This window comes from Mauremys mutica, chromosome 1 (genome assembly GCF_020497125.1).
Source record: "Mauremys mutica isolate MM-2020 ecotype Southern chromosome 1, ASM2049712v1, whole genome shotgun sequence".
In the NCBI taxonomy this organism is placed as follows: domain Eukaryota; kingdom Metazoa; phylum Chordata; order Testudines; family Geoemydidae; genus Mauremys; species Mauremys mutica.
This window is the reverse complement of record NC_059072.1, coordinates 209,897,582-209,918,800: the sequence shown is the minus strand read 5'-3', so window position 1 is coordinate 209,918,800 and position 21,219 is coordinate 209,897,582. Positions and strand designations below refer to the sequence as shown.

The following is a 21,219-nucleotide window of genomic DNA, read 5'->3' as shown; positions in this document are numbered from 1 at the left end:
CTAGGGAAAGAAAAATTAAATAAACTGTGTGGGTTAGTCAGGCAGCCAGGCTGTTAGCACAGGAGCGAAGCCAGAAGGTTATTTGCTTTTCAGTTAAGGAATCAGTAGTTCAAGGTAATCCACCCAGAACATTATAACTAGTATAAAAATGAGATAATTTCAACCCTTGCTCACTGCAATTAACCCCTCTGTAAAGAACAAAGACTCCACTGATGTCCTGCTTGGGATGTGGAAAATTTTAAAAGCAGTTATGTAAACTCTTGGGCCAATAACCACTTGGCCTGGATTCCCCCCTTCCCTGGAAACACCCATGCAAGAAGGTGGCATGGGGATGGAAGATGTTCAGAAACTACAGTGATGGGCACCAGGATAAGCATCTGCATAGATAGATCAATGATTTCCCCCTTGGAGCTTTCCTAGTACACCTCTACCCCGATATAACGTGACCTGATATAACACAAATTCGGATATAACGCGGTAAAGCAGTGCTCCGGGGGGTGGGGCTGCACGCTCAGGCGGATCAAAGCAAGTTTGATATAATACGATTTCACCTATAATGCAGTAAGATTTTTTTGGCTCCCAAGGACAGCATTATATCGGGGTAGGGGTGTATCAGTCCTTTGGGTTGAAGTAGCAGCTTCCCTCCCCCATCCCGCATGCTCCACAGATCTCCTGAGGTCTCCAGTAGGCCCAGGCCATCTGCATGGAGGTCCTGTGTCTACATGCCAGATTTAGGGACCTCTAATCCCAGCCCCACCGTCTCCCTGGCAGTGTGGCTCCATTGAAGCCATGTAGTCAAGGACTTCCCCAGCTGCTGCTTCTTCCAGGATCCCACTCCTCCTGAAGTTACTTTCCCTGGCACAGAAGAACTACATAGAAGTTAACGCTGCCTCATGCTGTATTAATTGTCCACTGTTCTAATTCATTGGTTTGACGGGAGTAAAAGTTGCATCCCGCTTGATTCTTCCCCGCTCCTGAACACAGCACATCATTTCACCATCTACAGATCCCAGACTTCACTGAGGTCTCTCCACAGGGTCCAGGCCGGCCAGGAAGGTTATTGCTGTAGAAGTCACCAGCACCACACATACCCCCCCACACCTCTACCTTTCTTTGTGGGGGACAAGGGAGTAATTCTGAGGGAAAGGTCCAGCCCCTGTGATTAGAATCTCTAGAGTTTCGCAGGTGAAAGGAAGTAAATAAAGGACCCCAGTGATCCTTTCTGCTACTTTCTTTAGAGAGCCAGTTTGTCACATCCGGGGTAGGGCATGGAAGCATTCCTTGTGTGCCAGAGCTCTGTCTGGATTCAAAGACAAGTCTCACACACCGTATGTGTTAGTTGGGCTGGTGCAGCTGGTCCTCCTTGCTCAGGCTCTCAATGCTGTTGGTCAGCAGAAGAAGTTAGTCTTCAGAGCTGCTGATCAAACACCTCAGCCAAAGTCTAATCCTCGGCCCACCAGTGTCAATAGAAATGTTGTCATTGACTTCGTAAGGCCCAGGATTTGGCCTCCTAAATACCATTAAAATTCCAATCAGTTACCAAAAGCTGTTAAATATCAAGCCAGTGCTATTGCCTCAGATTAGCTACAGAAAATAAATAAATAAAAAGCCCAGTAATTTCAGTATTTGGATTGTGAGTTCTTTGAGGCAGGGACTGCCCTTTTGTTCTGTGTTTGAATAGTACCTAGCACAGTGGAGTCCTGGTCTGAGACGGGGGCTCCTAGGTGCTATGCTGCAATACCAAGAATAGTAAATAAAAGAAGAAATGAGTGTCAGAAATAACGCCAAACATTTCTAGACTTGCTCTGAGTAGGCTTACATTACATGGTGGCTAAAATACTAGCAGCCGGTCTGCACTAGCTCTAGCACCAGTGTGCCTACCCGTGGAGCTGAACCGGGGCTAGTGCAGCAGTGGGAAACATGAGGAGAACACTAGTGTGTAGACAGCCTAGAGAGCGTGCTGATTCTGTCTGTCACATTCAGCGTTAACTGTAGTAAATCAGAGCAGAGTTTTTGGAGTATCTGAGCATTTTGCTGCCTAATTCAATTAAATCAACAGCTAACATTGGCAGAGCTGCTTTGGGAAAAGGCCTATACTAGAGTTACTGTGAGCTAGTATTATCTGGCTCTTGCAGTGGACACTGATAAAGGAGTGCCTCGGTTTAAATAAGCGATGGGAGGGATTTATTTTGAAAATAAATTATCACTTTCATAAAAGTGATTCTACCACTTAAAAAAAATAAACACTTTCTGGGATTGAGTAAAATAGGCTTAAAATGTGAAGTGTTGTATGTTAGCTAGTCCATTCCCAATGGAAGTTCAGTACCCATATTGCCAGGTTGTGTGAAGGAAGGTCTTTATTACACAGTAAACAGAAATCGAGCTTCTTTCAAAGAGAAAGTACCTCCTTCTTGTCTCTATCTTGGCTTTCTGTAGCTAAGAGTTGGGTAAGGTTTGTTCCACCTTTTATTTGTGCAGCAGATAGAGCTGTGGGAAGTTTTCATATTGTCATTCATTCTGAAGGGAGAGTTTACTTCTGCTCGTTCCCGCGCTGTGACCTCTGCGTTGCAATACCTAGCTTTGTAGCCTCAGTAATAATTAATCTTTAAGGCAATGAGATGGTGAACTTAAACCTTGCCCTTTGCCTTTCAGTGGCATTCACTTTGTTTTATGGTGAGAGTGTGTGTGTGAGAGGCAACTAGAGTCCTGATTGATAATAATTAAGCTTCACAAATACAGTATATGATAACTTTTTTTAAAACAAAGCAGTAAGAAAGATTTAAAAAAACCAAATAATTTGCTACTTCCTATAGCTTTTATCCATTATGAATAGTATCAGTTTACCAAGCTAGGACTTCTGCTGTACTAGCCAATACATCATGATTCAGCTTCCATCCATTTGTATCTGCTCCACCCTACAGCACAGCTTGTTCTCTTCCAAATTCCACTTTAGAGCTGCTGCCCAAAGAGAAGGAGGAAGCAGTTTGTCTTGATCCAGATAACTACCTTGCAGCTGGTTCATGGGAGCCAGGGGCGGCTCCAGGCCCCAGCACGCCAAGTGCATGCTTGGGGCGGCAAGCCGCGGGGGGCGCTCTGCCGGTGCCACAAGGGCGGCAGGCAGGCTGCCTTCGGCGGCTTGCCTGTGGAGGGTCCGCTGGTCCCGCGGCTTTGGTGGACCTCCCGCAGGCGTGCCGCCAAAGCCGCAGGACCAGCGGACCCTCCACAGGCAAGCTGCCAAAGGCAGCCTGCCTGCCGTGCTTGGGGCGGCAAAATGCCTAGAGCCGCCCCGATGGGATCATTCATTCTATTCTAGTAGCAGCAAGTGCACATAGTGCAGCCACACTGGAGGGATGTGGAGAAGAGATTATGGGCAGCAATTCCCACCTCATCCTCCCCTAAAAAAAGATGGGGGAGAAATTGTGGCCCGGATGGTTGAGAATATGTACAAAACAACGCTGAGCTAAACAAGCTTCAAATCAGTACCCAGAGGGAGTGAGCCCTGTTTCAACTGCTCAACATAAATTGGAGGAAAAAAAAAAAACCCTTAAGGACCTTTGGAGCCTGAGCAGGACTGAGAGTGGGAGGAGGTGACAGTGGCTCCAGGCATTATACCTAGCTGGGCCAGGAGCTGGCACGGTACCTCCTAGATTTGCTGTGAGTGCACATTCACTAACCAGCTCTTGCTACAGTTGGGACAAAGGTATAGCCCACATTCCCCATCCCATCCCAGAGCAGCCCTTTGGCCTCAAGTCATTGTGTGGAGATAGAAGGATCATGACTACACCTTACTGAGGGATCAAATGGTACTGGCTATGCCAAAAGAGCCCACCCCACCCTCCCTGTGCAGTACTATGACTGCCTCCTGTACCTTCCCATCTCAGCACATCTACACTAGGAAAGCCATAATTTGACCCTGAATCTTGAGGTTTGGCTTCTTGACTAGTCTCACCAACTCGGATGGTGAAATGCCTTTTTGTAGGGTTTTGGTGTTAGGATCTTTGTAGAAAGCCAGTCAGAAAAGACTTAATAGGGCACACCCATACAACACAAAGTCAGTGGGAATTTGGCCATTGATTTCAATAGGAGCAGGAGCAGGTTCTAAATGGTTTGGTGAGGAAAAAATGTTGACTGTTGATCCAGCTCCAGCTAAGAGCTGTCAAGAGAACCAACTGTTCAAATGTATGTCATTTCTTGTATGTACTTCTTTTTAATTATTTCCCAGGGTCATCTGAAGTAGCCTGTATAGCTGCAGCAGTTTCCTGGCGTATTCATAACAAGAATTATTTTCTGAAGCCAAAAACATCTGGAGGGGGTTTTTTTGTATTGGTTTGTTTTTAGTATAGAATTTTTTTGAGGCTAATGTTCTCAGGATGCATCATATCACAAAGGAATATGGCCAAGTTTCTACATCTAGTGACTGATGATTGGTGACTGCAGTCAAAAATATTCAGATAGTTCTGAAGCCAATTTAGAGTTTATCCAAACTTTTGGTTGCTTGCTCAGTGTGAACCACCAAATCATCTCAGTTCCAACCATCAGTAACAGGCTTAGCAGCAAGGAATACTTAACATTTAGGACTTGTCTTCCTGAGGAGTTATTCCAGAATAGCTATTTCCTGTGTGTGGATATTTTGTGCATTAAGACATTTCTTATTCTGGAATAAGAGCATCCATACATGGAGTTAATCAGGAATCGATAATCTATTTTAAAGTCACACCCTATCTTATTCCAGATTATTTTTATGTGTAGACAAGCCCTCGGGCATGGCGGAAATCTGCTCTATTATCTGAAACCAGATGCTACAAAAACTGAATTTCGGGATCCAATTAAGACAACTTGGTTTTCTTGTTTGTCACCTGGCCTACTTGTTGATCAGCATTTCGCACAGCAGAAATTTGTCCAGGATTCATTTACAAAGAATTTTTGGGTTGAAAGTTAATTATAATATTGCTTTGGTAATTGCAATTTCTGTTTAATTTGTGCTGCCGTGAAGCCTTGGTCCATTTTGTGTGTTGTATCTCAGTTGGTTACCTTTATTTGTGCATTTCAGGGGAAGTCCTACCCATTCCGGGGTGCATTCCCTCCAGTATGGAATCCCATAGTTTACCTGGATTATAACAATCTGTGGAGGACAATGGATGAAATGGGGAAAGAGGTATGATATAAATGCAGACTGCATATATATCTATTATGAGATTACCATTGATCTTGGTATCATAGGGAGTAGGCTTTTTAATATGAAGGTTCAGAAAAACCATTTCAGAATTCCCATATGGAGTGTCAGACAACAACCACAAACACTGAACGATATCAGGGCACGTACACTGAAAAGGTAGAAGTGATTTTATGGCTAAAGATTGGAGGCTGAAATGTGCTATTTTACTAAAGGACTTTTAAAAATGTCAAACCCTGGACCACGGAGGAGTAGACTGTGTTTAGACAGTCTACCCTTTATAAAGAGTATAGCTGCAGGGCCCCAGGAAAAGCACTGTATGTCACAGAGGTAAGATTCCTGCCTGGCTTGAGGAGAATAGCAATATGTTACTAATCCAGACCAGTAGGGGCGTACTACCTCCTGTGGTGGCATAGCTGTGCTGTCCAATGTATTGGGAAAGAGGCAAAGTCTAGACTCTGCCCACGTGCTCAAGGATGGGGCAAAGCAGCGGATGTGCTTAGCACTTGCTTACCCCTACTGAAGGTCCAGGAAGGCCATGCCAGGAGTTGGGGGGGAGGGCGAAGTGGGGGCTTACTATCTCTCCCTAGAAATACCTGTTATGATGATATTGATGTTCATGGGCAGCTGTGTAAGATGGACTACAGGCTAGTTCACAGTGATGTTATTTTTAAAATAAAAATTTGTAAATGCTTCAGAAATGGAACTTTAAAAATTCTTGACCATCCACTGTGCAAAAAAATCCCTGCAGAGGATTCCAAACTTTCAAATATCTGTCAACTGTTCCATAACCCTGCTACTGAACTGGGGACCAATCTGGCAAAGACTTACACACATTAATAACTTTCCTCACACTAGGACAAGTTACTCACATGTGTAAGGTTTTTCAGGATCAGGTACTGCATTATGATATACCTATACTGAATGCTTTCTCCCAGAAATCTCTGATGATACCTTTTTTTTTTTTTTTTTTTGGACAAGATTCAAATAAACAGTAGTGCATTCCTGTGTTGAGACTTGTAGGCAGCAGATCGTCGTTAAATGTGTAGTTCAGTTTTACAGTGTACATAAAAGGCCAGTTTGTGCAAGTGTATCTATTGATGAAACAGAGAGGCCAGATTTACACCAGTGTACCAGTAGGTGGGAGCAGATTTGACCCACTATATTAGCAGGCCTGGGACTGCAAACTACATATGACTAGGTAGTAATATACTATGCACTAAGTTTAATATTTTGACTTCATTTGTAGATCCCTGCTGATGCACCCTGGGCGGCCCCACATGCTGCAGAATGGGACAAAATGACAATGAAAGAGTTGACTGACAAAATATGCTGGACCAAGTAGATAACATTTTATTAACTTTAAAATCCTCTAGCTTCCTTGGCACATTATATGATGGGATGTAAAGTGCACTTACGGAGGTCTTGATCATGCTCCTATTGACTTCAAGTGGGTCAGGTCAGACTTCAGTTTTGCAGATGACGCAAAGGGAAAAGGGATTGTAATCTCTTAAGAGGAGAGAGTTAAAAATATAGAATGAGCCTGACAAATTAGAAGTTTCTGAAATCACTGAAATGAGATTCAGTAAGGACAAATGCAAGGTGGCTAATGTATGAAGAAATAATTGAATGCTCAAGCAAAGAATAGAGGATAATTGGGTAGACAGTAGGAAGAGGGAAGGTTATAAAGGTATAGTGGATGATAAATTGAATGCATTAACAGTGCTATGCTGTCACAAAGGCAGCAAATGTGATACTAGATTGTCTCAACAGAAGTCCCCATGTAAAACAAGTTAAATGATTGTTTCTTTTTGTTCAGCACTAGTGAGGCCACAACGAGGGTAGTTTTTGGCAGTGTGGTATATAAAAAAAAAAAAAGACAAATTAGAGCAAGCCCAAACATCATAAATAAAAATGATATATGGGTTTTACAGCAGATGGTCTATGAGGGCAGGTTAAGAGAGTTGAACATGCAAGGAGCTGAGCGTCTCCTATGAGAACTGAGCAGTTCGGCACCTGGCAGCACCAGGGTCTTAGATTGTATGCTTCTGTGGGAATGGGCATTGTCTTTTCCTTGTCTATAAAGTGCTATGCACATTCCAGGTGCTATGTGAATTAAAACACCACTGCATGGATGTGGAGTCAATACCTCCAGTTGTGGTCTGCTCTTCCTTCCCCATCTCATAGAATCCTCACTATAATAAGGCAAACAGAACTAGGTAGACTGTATTAAACATATCCTACCTGGCTGTGCCATTCCCTTACACTGTACTAGAATAGCTTCCTCCTCTATATTTAATACAGTACCTTTTATTTAGGCAGCTCAGCATTGTTTGCCTTTTCTTTCTTACTACTTTTTAGCACTATATCAAAGATTTCAGACTATTTCTCCCTCAAGGTATTTTGCTTCTCCGAATTCTTCTCCTGCTCGAAGTCTTACAGAATATGGCCACTAGGTTTCTGTCCTGATCATTATTGCACAATATTTTCCATACAGTTAATTTTATAAGCCACTTGTCTGCCCATGCATGTAGTCCAATGGTTCTCAACCCCCAGCCCAATCAGCACACAGCTGTGGCCCATGTGACATCCTCAGAGCCATACAGGTAGCATATATACCCATGTGGATGCAGCCCACATAACACACAGAGAGCTGCTTATGCGGCCCACAATGGTAATAGGTTGCGAACCACTGTTGTAGTCTATGCAAGTAATTCTGAGCAACCCTTTCTACACCAAATGGACTTGCTTCTAAGTCAATAACTCACAGATGTATAAGCAGTACTAGATTTATAATAATCTGTATGCTACGGTGCTTCTGTGCAATGTGAACAAAACTGATTCTAGTGCTGAGTCTTGTAATCTTAATAGGGATGCTGAGCTGAGATATGCTGAAAAACTCAAAACTCTGTTTTATTCCCTTCAAACCAATCAAAGTTTCCTAGCTGCTGCTCAGAATGGTAGTATTACAAGTAGGAAACTGATCTTTCTGCATGCTGGGTGCTTTTAGATCCACACCAATAACTTGTAAAGGCAAGTAAAGTGCATGGCTAAGAAAATAAATCTACCTTCAGAACCAAAGTAAGAAAAAGCTGTAAAAGTTCACAAGTTACATATTCCATCAGAGAGAGCTTGCTAAGTTGGCTACCTCAGCAAATCAATAGAGATTCTCTCTGCAGATTATTATAAATCTAGTACTGCTTAAACTTTATCTGGAAGCACTTTGACTCTTTTTCATAAATGATCGAACTTAGTATATACTAATTAACAAATCACAAGTGAAATACAGGTGAATGCTCTAATTCTCTGGTGGTGTAACACTGTTGTGTTCAGTGGTATTACACCAGCAGGGAATTTGGCCCTGTGTGTATATATATATTTACTATGATTGCTGCCGTTGCTGTACATTGTAGAACTTAAATTTGACTAGGCAATAAAATGTATTGCAGTGACAGGTGGGAGAGTAAGGAGTGGCCTTGGAAATGTACTCCTTAAGCTACCAGGGATGCATCAAACCATGGGAGTGGTGTACTTGATGAGCTCCCCATGGAGGAGAAAGGAAGAAGACCTCCGCTAACTGACTATCAAATGCATCTCCTGTTGAGAAAATATTTGTTTTGTGGCAGTAATGGCAACTGGGAAACTAGTTAAGAAGCAGGATAAATAAGAATGGGTAAATGGTAGGGAGGTTCATATAAACATATTCAAATTGTCCTTTCTACATGCCAAAAATTGAATTGAGCAAAAAATGATCTGTGTGCATTTGGGTAATAACCTTGTTCAAAGATGATAATGAAAAACAAATAATAGCCAACAGCAAAGTAATATTTATTAGAGCTTAGTGAATAATTGAATTTAAACAAAACCTGTTCTGAACCAAAACAGAATTGTTATGGTTTTTCTCACCAAAACAAAACAAAAAACAGACATTTTGTTCAGGTGCAATGAAATATTTTAAATATTGTTTTGAAATCATATTTCATTTTGAAAGTGTAGTTTCAAAACAAAATGTCAAAGCCAAAACATTTTGACATTTGCAAAAAAAATTCCCTTTTATTTCAGCTGAAACTATTAAGTTCAACCTGAATTTGTGATTTGGTTCAGGGTCCTGAAAAATGCATTTTTGGTGAATGTACTAATTATCCAAAAACTTTTACCCAGCTCTAATATCTACTTCCTAACCCTGTTGTCTGTGCTTTTATTTTACATACAGAGCTGCCAGAGAGTTTGCTACTCTCTTTGTGAACATCAATGTCACCTCTGAGCCACATGAGGTCTCTGCTCTCTGGTTCCTGTGGTACGTGAAGCTGTGTGGGGGGACAACCAGGATATTTTCCGTAACCAATGGGGGACAGGTACAGAATGTCATATGTTTCCTTTCTTGAGACCATAATGAACAAGTGTGGTGTTCTTTTCCACAAACTTAACACATTCTCTGCAGTTAATGAAAAGATGAATAATCAGTTTACACAGTGCAAGCGTTCAATATGTGTTTGAAGGTGTCAAATTATCATCTATGGGAGCTCTGTACAATGTGACATCTAATCAATCTAGGCCTCAAGTTAAATCAGGACAATTTATTTAATTTCCCTCCCCAGTCTCTTCAACATATAGGTTTTTTTTTTGTTTGTTTTGTTTGTTTTTCTGCTGTTGTAATATCTGCCACTTTGGTTTCCATGGTCACTTATCATGGAATGTATGAGTGCCCTTCAAGCATACAAAGCAAGTGTACTTCAAACTAAAGTGTAGTAAAAGTGTACTTGGATAACTTGATTAGTTAACTTAAAACAACTCTTGAAAATCTGGCCTTTTTTGTGGGCTCTGTGCACTTGAAAATCTGACCCTGATCTTCTCATGTGTTAACAGAATTTATTATAGACTCTACTCTCATGATGATTTCTTGGTGGGGTTTTTTGTTTCCAGGAACGGAAGTTTGTTGGGGGTTCTGGTCAGATTACAGAAAGGATAAAGGAACGCCTCGAAGGCAGCGTTAAACTGGAGAGGCCTGTAGTTCGCATTGATCAGTCAGGTGATAATGTCATTGTGGAGACTCTAAACCATGAGATATATGAGGTAATTCAATAAAAATATAGTAATTTGCATTTAGTGTGGTGGGGGGGGAGGAGAGAATGTCTGCGGCAGCTTTTAGCCAAATGTAATCAGCACCACGCATTTGCTTCTCAGACTCCCCTGAAAGTCTTTGAAATCTACTTTACTGATTTATTTATGATGGGCTCTCATATTAGTGTATTGTTAGTTGGCTCCTGACATTAGTCTACCTTCTCTCTGCTTTATTTTATTGTGTTATTTTATATTATAGCGCCCACAAAGGTCATCTTAAATAAAGGAAAATAATATTTCTGTTCCTATCTAAGACTGCAGTTGTGTGTGTGTGTTATATATCAGTGCCTTATGTTTCAGGGCAGTTATGTGATTAGTGCCATCCCCCCAGGCCTGACTACAAAGATCCATTTCAACCCAGAACTACCATCAGAGAGAAACCAGTTAATTCACCGTCTTCCGATGGGTTCTGTCATTAAATGTATGATGTACTATAAAGAGGCCTTCTGGAAGAAGATGGGTACGTGGGTATCAACTACGGGGGAAAATGAAGAACTTGGGAGTTTAGTGCTACACTAACTTCAAAGTCATGGGTTTATCATCTTTAAGTGTTGGAGAATGTGCAAAAAAAAATTGTTTCCAAAACTGTGTGTGAGGATGCTTCATTTCCAACATCAGAACAGGCACCATTGCATTAAACAGGTGGAATTTTCTTTTCATGTTATGAGGATTTCTCTCCCTTCAGCTAGCCACTAAGTCATTCCACTTTTGTCCACTACAGGGTTTCTTGCACCTACCTCTGAAGCATCTGGTCACTGTTAGAGGCAAGATACTAGACTGGGTGGACCAGGGGTCCGATCCACTATGGCAATTCCTATGTTATGTCCTACCCCTTCTGTTTCTACCCTATTTCTGTGTAATGCCCGTTGAGAATTCCACAAGGAGTACAAGATTGAGTCTCCCCTGATTAGACTTGCCAAGAATAGGGTTCTGGTGTTTTAGGCAAGGTACTTGAGGAACAAATATACTATATTTCTACTAGAGTCTGCATTTTTTTGTAGTTCCTGTTATTTGGTAAGAGTAAGTCTCCATAACTTTCTGTGAGTCACAAATAAATTAATACAAAGCAACAAAGTCCCCATTTAAAAACAAATTAGTATGTGTGTATACACACAGTTTGGGAAACTACTGACAGGGAGAGAGAGAATGCTAGAAGAAGGTTCCAGATTTCTAGGTACTATCAGTGAATGAAGAACAGCTATGCATTTACTTTTCAGTGAAGTTTTTTCATTACTACCAGTACATAGTACTCAGCAGTTATTATATCTGTTTCCTTTCTCCTGTCAGATTACTGTGCCAGCATGCTTATTGAGGACGAAGAAGCTCCAATTTCAATAACCTTAGATGATTCCAAACCCGATGAATCGGTGCCTGCCATTATAGGGTAAGGCACCCCTAGTCCGTGTTCCTAGATTTATAGATGCTTGTGAAAGGATTTGCGGAGGGGATTGGAAAGCATGCAAATCACTATACGGGATATTCACCCATTATGAGGATGCATGCAAGGCACTCTAGGCCAACTGCAATCTTTTGGCATCCTCTTGTGTGGGATAAAGTAGCTATGCAGCCCCTTCAAGCCTCTGCATTCCTTAGAGCGAGGCTTTGTACCAGCTGTAAGTAGGCCAGCGCAGAGGAGGCTGGTGGGAAGGGAGGTACATTGTCCAATGTGCCTATTCCCATGGTTGAAGTTAAGCACACATTTAAGGGTTTTGCTGACTTGGGCCCATAGAAATTAAACCCCTTACTCAGATTTACCAAGCATCTTGCTCCAGCTACACGGGAGCTTCTCTTTTGGCCATACTGAATACTGAACATGCAGTTGACAGAGGCCATTGTTTGTCTTGAATCTGCAATGCACTGAAGAGATGAAGGACTGTTCCTCACAGCATCTTGTAATTCCGTCAAAGCACAGCTGTTCGATGACCGATTTAGAATTCTGGAGAAACTGCCAAGTAGTTAGCATTTCATTTTGGAAGGGGAGCTGGAAAATGTGTAACAGCATTTAGTGGCTTTTGAAAAGAGTGAATTAAGTGAATATAAATTAAAAAAAGAATCTTTACAGAATGTTTCCATTTTAAATCCACGGTGAACCTTCCAAACCAGCTGAAAAAACACTTGTATGTGTATATATACACCAAATAATTGCATGTACAGTACCATACAGAGAGAGCCAAACACTCCTATTGAATTGTGTAACATTATGGACGCACAGTTCTAAAATATCCTTGTTCTGGACACCATGAAACCCCCTAACATTCCTCTCAAGTTACTGCCAACAACAGGAATGTAAATGTAATTTCTTGCTTCTAAAATCAAGTTGGGATCATCTCTTTGCTAGTATGCATAGCTTTATAAAGGATTCCAGGAGCCAATTTTACCTGAGGTGCAATCCCATTGAAGTCAATGGAATTATTCCAGCAATCAATTTGACTCTAGCAGTTACTGATAGGAATGTGACTGTAGCCGTCTAAACTGCTTGTCATAAAATATATGTTGTGTCTACTGTAGCCTCACTCTCCTGCAATTGCCCTGTAGCTGTCCTAATCATGGATCTTTTAATAAAATAAATTGTATTGGCTTTGTGGGAGGGGCAGCTACCTGGGAACTTAGAGGGACAAGAAAACTCAAGCCCAGTTCAAGGAAACTCAGGTCTTGATCTTAGCCAATTTGGATTTAGATCTCGATATGGAAAGAGAGGCTGCATGTGTTGTGTTGGTTGATTCTCTCCTCACACTGGATGAAGATCAGGGTGTTGCCTAATTCTGTTCCCACTGAAGTCAGTGGGCATTGTTCCACTCACTTTAGTGGGAGGAGAATTAGGCCAATGCAAAGCAATTTTGAAAATTCCACCACACGGGTGTCTATTGATTCTTCTAGAACTGGGAGCTCTCTTTGATACCAGTTATCATAGGGTACTATTGACCCCTGTGCAGACCTTAACAGGGGTAGATGAAGTTGCTTTCAAAGAGCTTGGCCCCTTTCTGAGATCTCCCCAGACTCTCCCTTGTCAGTAGTCCATGCCTCCCTCACCTTAAGACTGAATTGCTGTAATATGCTGTACCTGGGGCTACACCTACAACTCCCTAGGCAGCCTCAGCTAGCACAGCACGTGGTAATCAGTTTTGTTAGCTTCCTGCTCTCATTGTACAAGCTGATCATTTCCAGATATAATGCAAGAAGCTATTGAATATGGATCAATGTATTCTGTGATCATTCAGCTTTTTATATGATAAAAGAATTACTTACCAGTAGTGGGTTTGTCTCACTCATTGTAAAGTCTTTTTAAGCAAAGACTTTATACCCATGCTTTGTAAACCAGTCTGTATTGACACTGCACAATACTTGTGTCCTCTTTTTCTTTAGTTTTATCCTTACAAGAAAGGCCTATAGACTTGCACGTGCCAGCAAAGAAGAGAGGTAAGAACTTACAAATTTCAAAGAGTTGTTCTTTAAGATGCTTCACCGAGTAATTTTATATACACATAGAGCAACTACAGATAATAGTATTCCCCAAACTCTGAGGTCTAAACTCAGCTTGCGTAAGCAGACACAGCCCCCAGTGATTCCAGTTTAAGGGTATTTTAAAGTGTCCACATGTTATCTGTTTTTTCATGTTATCACTAGCACATTATCTTTCACAGATAGTCTTAGGGCACTGTTTTTGTCTTTGACAACTGCTGGTTACTGCAAAGATTCCAAAATGCTTCCTACCTTCCTGACCATTTTTACATAGCTGGTCCATTAGTGAAATGAAGGGAGTGCTGAGGTACATAACCTTTGGTGTCTTTCCCCTACATGCCAGACAGAAATATTCCAACATTTATTATTTACATAAATGTATAAACATCTGTGTCTACAACAGTACTATTTCCACAACCATATATGAAAGAAGAGTCCAGTTTGAAGCCTGTTCTGTTATTCATAATAAATAAAATACCATTGAGTATTTTACAGGTCAAAATCTGCTCTCAGCTACCCTGTTGTAAATCTGGAGTGATTCCATTGACTTCATTGGAAATATTCCAGACTTAAACCAGTGAACCTGAGTATAAATTTGACTCTGCATCCTCAGATAACTGTACAAACATTCATTTAATGGTATGCAGTCCAACATGAGCCTCCCAAATGTGATATCAGGATTTTACACTTGGGCCAAATTTTCAAACACCAATGCCTAAGAGTATGAACTTGGAAACTGTTGCACATACAAAAATAACTTTAACATGTATTGAAACAGATTTTAATGTTAAGAACAGCAGCAAAGAATGAGGTTCTTTCATTTGTTTTCTGATCAGTTTATATTTGTGTTTAGGAAGAGAAAAATCTGTGAACTGTATGCCAAAGTGATGGGCTCAGAAGAGGCTTTACATGTGAGAAACCACTGCCTGTTCTTTTATTTACATTGTGGTAGTGCTACTTGTTTCTTCTGAATGGTGAAGCAAGGACAACGTTTACATTTTAGTTCTCAAAAGCAATGCATGTTATGCCATATGATACCCACTTCCCCAGCTGCTGGTGAACCCTAAACACAAGAGGGAGACAAGAACTGTCTCTATACCAGAAAAGAGGATAAGAATTGTCAAAAGTTGTCTCTATTATATGGGAGAGTAATGCTCCAGAGAAGTAGAAACCTGCTCATTTTGTGCTGTTGGATAGTATTAACAGAATGCAGTGGCAGTCCTGTATCAGCTTTGTAAAATATATATTATCCTAGTTTTGTTTCCTAAAAGCCAAATATTTACTTATTTTATTTCCAATATACTAGCCAAGGGCTTGTTCTTTCTTTCATGTCTCATTAACTATTACAGCCAGTGCATTATGAAGAAAAGAACTGGAGTGAAGAACAGTATTCGGGGGGATGTTATACAGCCTACTTCCCACCAGGCATCATGTCTCAATATGGAAGGTAAACTAGATAACATTGTGCTTTTTTTTTTTTTTGTAACATCTTTGTCATTGTTACAATATTCTTTCCATACAAAACACATTGAACATACAGCATATGGGTGAAATCCTGGCCCCACTGAAGTCAACGTCAGTTTTGCAGTTGACTACAGTGGAAGCAGGATTTCACCCACAATCTTCAGTGAAACAGAACACCCAGGCTAATGGACCTATGTCAGCAATACAAGACCTCTTCTCACTAGGTCACTGCCCGGTTTTTGCTGCTTAAAATGTTTAATATGTTCCTTCAGTGCTTTCTAAAAAAGTGATGCTGTGACCACTGAAGTCAATGGGAAAGTTGCCATTAACTCAATACCTGCAAGGTCAGGCTCAGGCAGCGCTAATTCAGTTATAGTCACAGGGAAGGAATAAATAGGGATATAAGTAAAATTCTTATATATAAACCCACAAACAATGACATGCAGTTCTTACACCTAACTAGCAGCACAGGAAAATTGCTTTGTTCCATATGGTCCACTTCAGCTATTAGTGATTAAAAGTGTAGCTCTGTTACTGAAGTACTTGCGGCGAACATGAGTCCTTCCTGCACATAATGGGAACAACCCAACCCATACATCCGTGTCAGGGGCACACTGTGGCCCTTTTAAGATTTTTCTCAAGCTGGCTGCCAGTCGTCTGGGGAATACCCTGGCCATGTTTCAGGATGCTGGGGAATCCCTGATTCTGCTGAATCTCAAAATATAAGAGCAACCCATCCCTGCAAAGGCATTATTCATATCCAGTTGTAATGGAAGAATAAAAGCAAAGCAGCCATACAAGGGAAATAAGTTCATTTAACCACAGTGCATTTCTGGAGCCTCTTAGGATTGTTCCCTATTCAAGCACTAAAAGGAGACATCTTCTGAGAGATCAGTTTATGTCTTGGATTTTCTCTGATTTTCTGTCTTGACTAATGTTAACATGTTGCACATAGCAGCAGGTAAGCTGCTAACCTAAAGGAAAACCTAATGTATTTCTTTCCCTCTCCATACCAGCCCTTTAGGAATTTTGAGAAACTTAACAAGCTCTAGTGTCAAGGGCAATAATTGCTTTTAAAATGATTGTCAGCCTTCAGTTAGTGGCCTCTGACATTTTACATTTGTTTTAAAGGACCATTCGCCAGCCCCTCGGCAGGATCTACTTTGCTGGCACGGAGACCGCTACCCAATGGAGCGGGTACATGGAGGGGGCTGTGCAGGCGGGAGAGAGAGCAGCAAGAGAGGTACGGATAACCACTTTTTTCCTTGATCATGGCTATTGAAGACCAAAAGAGGCCAGATGTTTCATGGAAGTTTCAATCTTAATATCTGACTTGGGGTATGTCTGCATTTGGAGCTGGGGCTGAGATTCCCAGCTGGAGGAGACACATCCACGCTAGCCATCATGAGGCTAATACACTAAAAATAGAGTGTAGCTGTCCTGGCGTGAGTGACAGGGCCACCCCAAGAACATGCCCATCAGAGACCCTAGGTACGTACTCAGGGCTAGCAGCCCCTCCCACCACTCACATGGCTGCAGCTACTTTTCATTTTTAGCCTACTCCCTCACTGAGAGCTAGCACAAGTGGGTCTCCTTGAGCTGGGAATCATAGGCCCAGCTCAAAGTGTAGACATACCCTGGGAGCGTAAGCGACGGTAACTGTACTAATGAAAGAGAGCGCCTAGAATGAACAGATTCCAAAACACCACAAGCCAAAGTTTAACTGTATTCTGTATATTATGAAATCCTTTGAAGTATTACAGGTTAAAGTCTCAGACAAATCAGAACGTTACCAAATTCATCACTGAAGTATTAAATCCAAGCCTGTGCAATCTGTCTTCTGCCTAAAAATAAACACCTCAAACCCAACTCTGCCCTCAGATATACCCATATAACTTCCAGCAGAGTCCATTATTTGGTTTAGCTCACTATGTTTGTTGCACTAGCTATTATTTCCAGTTATAGACCCTTAAAATCTGAGCTTTTTAGTACAAGTGATCACTCCCTTCTGCTTCTCTCTGACAGAGAACACTTAGCTAAGTTCTGTCGATCCATCATGGGCAACAAACAGTCTGTTTGCTTGGTGGGGTTTTTTTTTTGTTTGTTTTGGTTTTTTTAAACAAATAGCACATCCTGGACTTGCTTCTCAGTCAGACTGGCACGGCAGCTGGGAGCGAGCCTCCCAGCCCAGATAGACGGACTCCCGCTAACTCTGCTTGAGCTAACGCACTAACAGTAGCAGTGTGCACCCTGCAGCATGAGTGGCAGCACGGACTAGCCACTCAAGTCCCAATCCGCCTGACCCCCTGGGTCTGGGCTCAGCTAACGAGCCCAGGCCGCCATCCCTGACATCAACATCCTCACTGCTATTTTTAGTGTGATAGCTAGAGCAGAGCTAGCATGAGTCTGTCTCCCTAGACTGGAAGGCTGGCTTACAACAGCAGTGTGGACATACCCAGGATAAAAGGACCTGAAAGTGGGCACAGATTATATTTTACCCCCACTGTTCCTTTACTCTGGCAGAACAGTGTAAAGGAGGCTTAGTGGGACTGAGAATTGGGTCCATGGCTTCCATTTGATGTGATAGTATAATATTTTAATAATCATAAGTGTTTCAGATCACCCCTCCTTCTCTTTCCCTCTACACACCTTAACAGTGGTGGCTACAAAGACACTTACCTATTTGTGCTGCAGACACTTTATGCCCTTGCAAACCTCTGCCCTTGTTACAGCACTTTCATTTTTTGTTGTTTTAAAAACACTGATTTTTATATTCCCCAAAAAGCCAAGGGATAACTCCACAACTAAGAACCTTCAGAGGTACAAATTTACCGCCACCACCCCCCGTCCCTGTGATCGGCAATCCAACCAGCATCACTGCCAATAGATTTTCAATCTCATGAGCGACGCAAGATTAAATTTACTTTAATATTTCTCAGGCTGGGTAATAGATTGTCTGGGAACCTTTTCGCCTGTGCCTGGTGGGATGAAACCTGTGACAACTGTCTCAAGTGGGAAAGCCGCACAAGTCTCTCTCTGACGTTTAGCTTATGGGGAAAAAAAAAGTTTTTCATTTTCTTCATGTTACTTAATGTTACCAGCCTGTGCTTATTAACTAAAACATGAATGTTCATGTGGTGTCATTTTTCTTCCAGATACTGTTTGAGATGGGAAAGATCTCAAAGGGTGAAATCTGGATGCCTGAACCAGAGTCAGAGGCAAGCTTTATCTCCTGTGTATCTGTAGAGCAATAGCTAAGCACACTATTCTGGTTGCTAGCCCTAGCTAAGTTCTTATAGCCATATGAGTGCTTCGGATCACTTAACATTATGCATGAATTCATCTTCCCAACACCCCTGTGAGGGAGGAGATTATTGTTCGCTGTTTTGCACATGGGTAACTAAGGCCCACAGAGAATGATTTAATTGCCCAGGGCACTGCTGGGAGTTTTGGAATCGCCAGGAAATGAACCTGATTCTGCTGATGCCCAGTCCAGGTCCTTAACCACAAGACCACCCTTCTTGCCTAGCCTGTTGTCTGATTTACATCAGTGGTTCTCAGCCTTTTCCATACTGTGACCAAATTACAACAGAAGGTATATTGGGACCCTCCATTTAGTTAGAAAGAAAGAGAAGCCTATGATTTATATAATACATCAGTGAGCTCTGTACTCCCCTCTCATGGCAGAGGTGACCTAATACTGAATGTTTGCTTCTCCAGGATGTCCCAGCCCAGCCAATCACTACCACCTTTTGGGAGAGAAACTTGCCGTCTGTACCAGGTCTGCTGAGGCTGGTTGGATTTTCCACTTTCTTCACTTCAGTGGCTGCCATTGGGCTGTTTGCCTACAAAAAGGGGCTGCTAGCTCAAAACTAAAGAGTGTCCATGGGAAATTGCACACTTGCTGCTTTCCCCTTCCCAATCCAAGGGTTATCTTTGGAGAGGAGTCACACGGAAGGCTGGAAAGGGCAAGAGACCTTCTTTAGACGTTCCTTTGAACACCTGCATTAACACACCAAACCCATTCAAACCAGGGTCAGTTCAACAACAAAAAGATCAATTGTGGTGAAAGAAGTGGCGTTTCTAATTTCCTTCTACGTTAATTTGTCTTGATTGGCAGCATAAAATCAATTGCATATATTTCCTAACATCTGGAGGGGACAATCCAGAGCAGAAACTTTGCAAAGGGCAAGATGCCTTTTCGATAATATGTTTTCTTCCATTTGCTGTTTATTAATTTCACTTAAAAAATAAAATAATATATCTTTGTTTTAAATCCATCTCTGTGGAGAGGCTGAGTAGGTTAGAGGGCTCTTCTGTAAAATTCCTGCTGCACGGAAGACTGACAAGCCAATCTGATTTACAACTGCAAAAAATTAATTAAAAACATGTTTGATTAATTATAGCTAGAGATACAGAACTTAGCCATGAGCTGAATGAATAAAGATAATTAGCATCCCAGCCCCACTAGTTCAATACATCCAGAAAAAAGGAATGCAGGTGAACTTTTTGACTATGTTATTGAACAAATGGCCACACTTGTCTAACAGTGGAGATCTGTATCTCAGTTGTCCATTTTCTGTGGATTATGTGGACACATTATGGATCTGTCCCATACACATGTAATGCTGCTTGGCCTACTATTAAAATTGACAGACGTGAATTAGCGAAGTTATAGACCAACTGACCTAGGATACTAAAGACATTATTTTCAGAGTGGTAGCAGTTTCCTGGCTCCCTATTAATTTGCTGTTTCCCTTCACGTATAATCTGTACTGCCTTCTTACTTTCAGGGGAAATACGTGTGGGGCTGGAATTACTGCCTTGTAAATGCCATTAATGGATGCTTCTGCCTGTCCCACTGTTGTACAGGAGGTATTTATTGCTACATTCCAAGAATGCTGCTTGTACTTGGAACTTGAGTGTTTATTTTCCAAATAAACACTTTTTTCCACATGTTAGTTTAGAGTACAAACAGAATGATTTTAATAGTGGCCTGATCCTGACATCACGGAAGCCACTGATATCCAGGAGAGCAGATGCAGGCCCTGAATGAACATGAATCTGCACCTCTCGGCAAAACTGAATCAAGGCTGTCGTCTTATATCCTGGGATGCATAAAACCACTCAGCTGCATTCTGCAGTTCTCTCATGCTAATGATGAGCTCAGAGAAGCCGGAGTGCGTCCACTGATTAAATTAATTTGGTGTTTACAACTTGTTTTCTGCTGGTGCTGGGCTATAGTTGGTGTGGTGTGTTCTCCAAAAGTATTAACCAAATAATCACTGTTATTAACTGAAATGGAATATATGCATTTCAAAATGTGCCATTGTTATGAACTGCTTTTAAGAATGTGGATATTGTATGTATGTCCAGGAATTCCATTGTAATTCAACAGTAGTGAAACGTGCCTTTCAATATTCCTCAAATCTTGATAAAAGGATCCATTTTGTAAAGCTTTCTTCAGATTCTTTTACTTGCATCATTTTTGTGAGTTTGCCCAGTGGTTCTACATATTTTGAACTTCACCATCTGCACCTATGTTAAAGCTCTCGGTACATCACATACAATAAAGCCAAAAAGCCTCCAATTGATCTTAATCACCAGACAAAGAAAGATAAATCTTCTCAACCCATGTGACTTCTCTCCCAACCCTTAGAGAACACATGAATGTAGTTCATCCTGGAGTAAACTCAGTGTAGGCTCTGGTGAACCAAGGCAGGAAGCTACTTCCAAACCAAAGGACTTTTCACTGAGACAGCTTGTCACCAGTCCCCTTCCAATAAAAAGTGGGCACTGTTAGTGCCAGCACTCAGATGATCACAGCTACCACAGTCAGAAAGGTACTTTCTCCACTAGAGAGCACCAAACTATTTACCTCTTCACTCAAACCCATTGCATGCGAATCATCCAGGCTGCACTATTTTTTTTCAGAAACCAGCCAATTATTTATAAGATGATCTGGAGAGTTTTCATCTTCAACTTCCCTATCCATTTGGCGC

The 21,219-nt window shown here is 41.6% G+C and overlaps 1 protein-coding gene across 2 annotated transcripts in view; it reads left to right on the top strand.

Moving 5' to 3' along the window:
* The window catches only part of MAOA (monoamine oxidase A), a 51,147-nt gene extending 30,469 nt beyond the window's left edge, over nucleotides 1-20,678 (top strand). For both annotated transcript variants that reach the window (XM_045002655.1, XM_045002656.1), the window contains 12 exons: nucleotides 5,051-5,155; nucleotides 6,423-6,514; nucleotides 9,387-9,528; nucleotides 10,097-10,246; nucleotides 10,595-10,754; nucleotides 11,582-11,678; nucleotides 13,658-13,711; nucleotides 14,607-14,664; nucleotides 15,103-15,200; nucleotides 16,349-16,460; nucleotides 18,373-18,435; nucleotides 18,938-20,678. In XM_045002655.1, coding sequence (XP_044858590.1) covers nucleotides 5,051-5,155; nucleotides 6,423-6,514; nucleotides 9,387-9,528; nucleotides 10,097-10,246; nucleotides 10,595-10,754; nucleotides 11,582-11,678; nucleotides 13,658-13,711; nucleotides 14,607-14,664; nucleotides 15,103-15,200; nucleotides 16,349-16,460; nucleotides 18,373-18,435; nucleotides 18,938-19,093 — 1,287 coding nt within the window. In that variant the 3' untranslated portion in view covers nucleotides 19,094-20,678. The remainder of the gene's footprint in view (nucleotides 1-5,050; nucleotides 5,156-6,422; nucleotides 6,515-9,386; nucleotides 9,529-10,096; nucleotides 10,247-10,594; nucleotides 10,755-11,581; nucleotides 11,679-13,657; nucleotides 13,712-14,606; nucleotides 14,665-15,102; nucleotides 15,201-16,348; nucleotides 16,461-18,372; nucleotides 18,436-18,937) is intronic.
* The last annotated feature ends 541 nt before the right edge of the window (nucleotides 20,679-21,219 follow it).